General features: G+C 66.0%; 1 protein-coding gene across 1 annotated transcript; it reads right to left on the bottom strand.

Annotated features, from left to right (window-relative positions):
• Nucleotides 1-230: 230 nt before the first annotated feature.
• On the bottom strand, nucleotides 231-6,429 carry LOC135980414 (maestro heat-like repeat-containing protein family member 1; the record flags this gene model as incomplete). The annotated part of the gene is made up of 9 exons (XM_065580414.1): nucleotides 231-468; nucleotides 652-807; nucleotides 1,153-1,267; nucleotides 1,412-1,543; nucleotides 3,420-3,586; nucleotides 3,676-3,832; nucleotides 5,122-5,276; nucleotides 5,950-6,099; nucleotides 6,335-6,429. Coding segments are annotated over 9 exons (1,365 nt in total), but the record flags the coding sequence as incomplete, so codon positions are not given.
• Between the last annotated feature and the right edge of the window lie 304 nt (nucleotides 6,430-6,733).

The raw sequence follows: 6,733 nt of genomic DNA, 5'->3' as shown, positions 1-6,733 counted from the left end.
CAGCTGCGGAGCCCGGAGAGGTTTCAGCTAGTTCAAACAACAGGACAATTCTCTGCAAACTCCCCTCTTTCCTGCTGGGCCCCAGGGCTGCTGAACAATTGTGGGCCCAGGGCCCAAGAATGATTGCATCCCTGCCTTCCCTAGCAGAGGAGCTGAGCTGCCCCACAAATCCAGAAATGTGCCAGCATCGGACACTGAGCCCCCTCCACGGGAAGGCAGGTCCTGAGCACCTTCCCCTGTGGGGTGCCCTATAGCGCCATGGGGCCTGCCCTGCTTGGTACTTACATCCTCAAAGAACGTTCTCGCCTGCAGGGCCAGTGGGACGGCGACGTGAGCCTTCAGAGGCGCCTTGGGGTCCCGCAGCATCCAGCAGAGCCCTTCCATGGCTTCCAGAACGGTGCGGGGGTCGCAGCATTCGCACACGGCGCGGACAAAACTCTCCAGGATCTTGTCTCGCTTTTTCCTGACCTGCAGAGAAGGGGTTGGACGCCGCTCGGTGAGCAACGCTCTGTCAGCCTGAGTGTAACCAGAGTCCGGGCAAGTCAGCCTACAGCCTAGTCTGCTCCATAGGAGCCACAGGCTGGGGAGAAGGGGAACCAGGCGCTTCCTACCCAGCCCTCTCTGCCTAGTCTCCTGCCATTCCAGACCCACCTTGTCCGGGAACTCGGTCACTGCGTTCCTGAGGCCGTGCAGCGCTCTGCCTCGAACGTGGATGTTGCTGTCTTCTGTCCGCTGCAGCATGGCCTTCACAACCTGCTTCCGCATCGCCTTGGGCTCATTCTCCATCAGCAGGGGGCTGCCGAGGAACTAAAGGGACCGAAAGGAGCTGTCAGAGAGGGCTGGGCGAGGCCAGGAGGAGCAAGGGGAAGGGAGTATGATCAGGGGCCAGGAGGTGACATAGATCCGTACCGACTGCTGTTCACAAGGGGCTGGCTTCAGCTGAGCTTAACAGAAGTGACATGTGCAGGGCAGAACGCTCCCTCTGCTTCCAGTGGGGTGCTCCCAAATCCCTCCACAGAGCCCCCAGCAGAGGGATTAATTTACAAGCAATACACCACCGGGACCATCTCTCATTGGCTGACCAGCTATTGGCCCCCTGTCCCATCAGCTTCTGGGCCTGGCTAACCCTCCCCCCTGGTCTTCCAGGCTCACCTCTGCGAACAGGGCGGTGCAGGCCATGCGTTCGCCCTCCTGGCTGGCCTGGAGGCTGGGAAGGAGAAGCTTTGGGATGCTCTTCAGAGCCAGGTTTGGGTGGGTCACTATGGCCCTGGGAGAGAACAAGAGTTCGTGTTGACGTGTGCATGACAACCCTGCACATGCCGGAATCCGGCCCGGTCCCGGCCACCCCCTCCCATCTCTGCCCCACTGGGCTCCAGAGCGAGAACGTGACTCCTCCAGCCTCTGTCCTCACCTGCTAAGGAGAGTGAACCCCTCGGGCTGGGCCTCCTCCAGCAGCTGCCAGCCTCGCTCCTGGTCCATTAGCTCCACAGCTGTCTGACTGCCCCTGAGGCGCAGCACCCGCGCCAGGGCCTGCACGGCCATGCTGGGAAGAGAAGGAGGCAGGAGATGGTGATGCAGGGATTCCTGCTCTCTGGGCGGGGTGGGGGCGGGCAGGACTCCCTTGCTGCAGCACTGAACGGATCAGGGTGAGCCTAGAAGCTGCCCCACTTCTGCCTTTGGTTCTCCCCCCGCAACTGTGGGGGCAGGGGGGAGTGTCTGCAGATGTGACCTTCGCTCTCCTCCAAAGATGTGAAAATTGCCCCTCCCCGCCCCGCCCAGGAAACTGACCCTGGGGAGAAAAGGACATGCAGTGCCCCCCTGAATGCCCTGCTGCCCTGAGCCCTGCCCCCCAGGGCCCACTGCCGAAAAGGGGTGAAGTGGCTCAGTGACAGGCCGGGCCTGTCCCAAAGCCTTCAAAGTAGACAGTAAATAGAGACAGCAGCCAGCTCTGCCCTGCTCCCCAGCTCTGCTCCCCCTCCCCCCGCCCCCGGCTCAGCTCCTTCATCACCCTGCTGAGCTGCCCACTCTGAGGAGCTCTCTGGCTCCCTGAGTATCCGGGGGCAGTTCTGCCCGCTCCTAAGCACGAGAAGCCTGGCTGATCTGAACCCTCGGTTAGGGTTACCATATTTTGTGCCTCCAAATGGAGGACACTCCACGGGGCCCCGGCCCCGGCCCCGCCCCCAGCCCCGCCCCAACTCCGCCCCCTCCCCTGCTTCCCGCGAACATTTAATTCGCGGGAAGCCTGAAGCAGGTAGGGGGAGGTGGAGGTGCGGCCCAGGCTGGCCCCTCCGGCGGCTCCAGCCTGGGTCGGCTGGGGCCCTGGGGTGCCAGCCCCGGCCGACCACCCCCGGCCCGCCCAGCACTGCCGGCCCCCGGCGGCCCAGCGCACCCCCCGGCCCCGCGACCCCGGACCGCCCCCCGGCCCGGCGCACCCCCGCGGCTCCCGACCCGGCGCACCCCCGCGGCTCCCGGCCCGGCGCACCCCCCGGCCCCGCCACCCCGGCCCCCCGGCCCGGCGCACCCCCGCGGCTCCGCGGCCCGGCGCACCCCCCCGGCCCGCGGCCCGGCGCACCCCCCCGGCCCCGGACCGGCTCCCGGACCAGCGCACCCCGCGGCTCCCGGCCCGGCTCCGCGGCCCGGCGCACCCCCCCGGCCCCGGACCGGCTCCCGGACCGGCCCCCCGGCTCAGCGCACCCCGCGGCTCCCGGCCCGGCTCCGCAGCCCGGCGCACCAACGTGGCTCCGCGGCCCGGCCCACCCCCCCGGCCCCGCGGCCCGGCGCACCCCGCGGCCCCGGACCGGCTCCCGGACCAGCGCACCCCGCGGCTCCCGGCCCGGCTCCGCGGCCCGGCGCACCAACGCGGCTCCGCGGCCCGGCGCACCCCTCCGGCCCCGCGGCCCGGCGCACCCCGCGGCCCCGGACCGGCCCCCCGGCTCAGCGCACCCCACGGCTCCCGGACCGGCTCCGCGGACCGGCGCACCCCCGCGGCCCCGGACCGGCTCCGCGGCCCGGCGCACCCCCGCGGATCCCCCAGCGGCCCGGCCCGGCGCACCCCCCAGCGGCCCGGCCCCGTGGGCCCGGACCGGCACCGCGGCCCCTGCTCCCCGCCTGGCCCCGCGCCCAGCCCGGCCCTGCGACCCCAGCCCGGCCCGGCCCCGCACCGGCCCCGGCCAAGCCCTCCCTCCCTCCCGATTTTCCCGGACATGCCCGGCTTTTGGGGATTTCCCCCCGGACGGGGATTTAAGCCCCCAAAAGCCGGACATGTCCGGGAAAATCCGGACGTATGGTAACCCTACCCTCGGTCCCCCGAAGGTGTCGGGGGTCCCTGGACAATGAAGGTCCAAGAAGGAAGCTTCCCCCTCCTAGGGGCTAGCCCAGACACTGCGTGGGTGCTGGGATCCATCGGCCCCACACATTACCTGCGTGGACTGGTGTCACTGAGCAAGTCCTGCTGGGCTCCCGAGAGGTGCCGTGCCGGGGGGCAGGCGATGGCGAGGAAGCAAGAGACGAACAGGTCGTCCTCGCGTCCCTCCAGCGTGTCCGCTTGCCCCAAGGCCCCGATCAGCTCCCACAGGCCGCATGTGGTCTGGAAGGGAAAAGATACAGTCAGAAGACCGTGGCCCTGCGCAGAATGCAGCCGGGAAAGAGGGCTGAATGCCAGCGATGGGAACTTACCGCCGGGGGCAGCCGGGCTGGCTGGGGGCAGCTCCTGTCCTGGGTCTGCCCACGGTTAGCCCGGCCTTTCTCTGGGCTGTCGTCCAGCAGGATGTGCAATACCTCCCTGGTCAGCATGGGGTCTGCACCTAGGAATCTCCAGATGGCCTTGGCGGGGCTGTGACGGACAGAGGGACGGCAGGTAAGGAATTCACACAGAGGACGGGCCCAGTTGGTACACACCAGGGATGATGCCCTCCGAGGGGTGACGGGCCAGAAGCAGCAGGTTGAGCCTGCTGGTGGCTGACCTCAAGGCCCTTCAGGCACTGTCCAGTCCTAAGGGGTTCATACCCTCCTGCCCGGGCACTGCCAGGGGGCGCTGTGTTACAGAAAGGGATGGGTGGACGTGGCCAGACTCACTTCTCCCAGCTTGGGGGCCCCCTCCCTCCCTTGCTGCCTTCTCCTGATGGGAACCAGAGGGGCTGGGGTTAGAGCCCCCATGGGGGAAAGCAGTGACTCTGGGCTCAGGGGTGGGGGCTGGTGTGAGGAGGTGCCCACCCTTGGGAGGGGCTAGGGCTACGTGCTGGGCTGGATCTCCTGAACTGGGGGGGGGGGGCACAGAGTGGGAGCTGTGGCCAAGGAGAGCAGGAGCTCCTTCCCCATGGGGCAGAGTGTGGGGGTTTCAGGAGGAACAAGGCTCCAGTTCTGGCCACGCCATGGCTCTGGGGTGCGGGGTTTGGAGAAGGCTGTAAAATGGGCTCTGTGCTTGTCGGCTCTGGGCAGGATGCAGGGAAGGCGCTGCTGGCCCAGGGGAACCTGGCAGGCTGGTGAATCGGAGAAGACCAGGCTCTAGGGGTGGGATGAGACGTCTAAAAGCGTGTGGTGATGGGGAAGATACCAGGCTGGGATTCCAGGGGGGAGAGGGCATTTCCCAGCTGGGGGGAGGGGGTGCCCCTGCGGGGACATGCTCAGTGTAGGGGCGTCTGTGGGGGCAATGCAGTTAGGTTGGCCCCTCTCCTGCCTCAGCCTGGAGGGATGCCCTGCCGGGAGCGGGGGGCCATGCTGACAGAGGAGGTGACCCTGCTCACATGGGGTCTCTCCTGGTCTGTGTAGTGATGCGGGGAGTGGGGGCTGGAAGACTGTTCTGGCCTCCAGCCAGCCAAGCCATTGCACAGCCGAATCGGGATGGGGTGGACTGGTTAGCAGTGCACAGAACAAAGTGGGGGAGGGTGACAGCTGTGTTAGGAATAGCTCAGCTGGGGGAGCCCTGAGCCGGGGGTCCCAGAGCACACGGAGCCCTCCAAGGGACAGGGAGGCTATGCCGGGGCAGGGCTGTTCCCTGGGGGCCTGTGTGCAAGGGGAGGGTCTGTGCTGCATGTAACCGTGGTGCTGTGGAGTGATCCCATTAAGGGGGGGCTTGGAGGCCGGAGTGGGGTGTTCTATCCTTTCCCTGGGGCTGGCGCTCACCGTTTGTAAGGCCAGGGCATCTTCAGGAGGATGCTGACCGCGGCCTTGGTGTGTTGTCTGGCCAGTAGGTGGAGAATGTCTCTCGTCCCCTCACTCAGCCGCCCCCCCCGGGGTGGGCTCAGTGTGTAGGAAAGAGCCGCCTGGAGATCCTGCACCTGCGGAGGCAAAGCAGGGGCTGAGACCCTACCCCCGCTGTGGGTGGGTGGCAGGCAAGGGCCAGGAGGAACTGGGCAGGCTCAGAAACAAGGCAGCGGTCACATGGCCCGGCGGAGGCCATGGATAAACTCTCCTAGCGAGTGACTGAGCCGAGGGGGGTTCTGGGTTCGGTACCTTGAACATCCAGCACCGTAGAAGTAAGGGTCCCAATCCCGCTGCCCAGTGACACCCCACCCCCCGGATATCCCGGCTGTACCTCCCCTTGTGACAACATGCCTGGGCTGCTTCAGCACCAGAGTGGGGTCTAAGCATCTGGGATGCATTTCCATCCTGTACGTCAATCCATGCCCACTGGGCAAAGAGTCAGTGGACACGGGGGACCCCACCGCAGGCTCTGTTCCTCCAGCTGGGGGATGGGTCTGGAGATAGGGCACATTTCCCAGGGAGTGAGCTGGGCAAGCCAGACTCCTGGGATCAAAGCCTGAAAACCATTACAGGGCCGTGCCCAGCGGCCCCCTTGCAGACAGGGCATGGATGGGTCCCATTGATCAATGATGGTGAGAAGGGATGTCTCCCCTCCACATCCTCCCTCGTGCCCCAGGAATTCTAGGCACGGGGCAAGATGGAGCTGCCCGAGATGTCAGCATGGTGCCTCCAATGCCCAGCCATTACTTGGCCCTGCAGCTCTGATTCTTGCTCTCTCAGCACCGCCTCCATGACGCCCGCCAGCTGGTCTGCACACTCCTCCTTCTCCAGCAGGCCCAACAGCAGGGTGAAGCTGAAGGGCATGAGGTCACTCGACTGCAGGTGCTTCGCGATGAGCTGCAGGGAAAGGCACAGGCCGAGTGTGAGCAGCGAGCCCCGGCCCGGGGAGGTGGGTTTGCTCTTCGGGGAATGGGGACAGAGGCACTGGCAGCCTTTGCCCAGGGCTATGTGAGTGGGCACTGGAGCCCATACCCAGGAATTTCCATCTGCCGGCTCCTCATCAAGGGAAGGAGCCAATAACCCCCCTTTCCCATGTGTGTGTCTGTCTCTCCAGCCACAGTCTTTTACTCACCATAGCAACATGGACAGGGTTCTCTCTGCAGCTGGCATCCTTCTGCGTCTTGCTCAGCACGCTCACCACTGCCCCTGTCTTGGTGTACACGACAGCTGCACAAGAAACCAGCAGTGCTCAGGCAGAGCTCTCAGGGCCGGATTCTTCCCCCTCCCCTTTGAGCCAGATCAGAGGTGCCAAAGAGCCAGACTCCAGCCGCAGCTGGGAACGACCAGCTAGGGTGAGCTCTCAGCTGGCTTCTGGGCCAACTGCCCACTCTTCACCCTGATGTAGAAGGTGTGTTGGGGCTGGGGTGGGATCAGGGGAGGTCCCAGATGGTCCCAGGCACCTGGTGAAGGGCAGAAGCCAGGTCAGCCCGGGAGGTACCAACCCACTTCTGCTCTGTGTCCCTCTGGTCAG

This window comes from Chrysemys picta, unplaced genomic scaffold, assembly GCF_011386835.1.
Source record: "Chrysemys picta bellii isolate R12L10 unplaced genomic scaffold, ASM1138683v2 scaf3135, whole genome shotgun sequence".
In the NCBI taxonomy this organism is placed as follows: domain Eukaryota; kingdom Metazoa; phylum Chordata; order Testudines; family Emydidae; genus Chrysemys; species Chrysemys picta.
The sequence above is the reverse complement of the archived record's forward strand: the minus strand, read 5'-3'. Positions and strand labels throughout refer to the sequence as shown.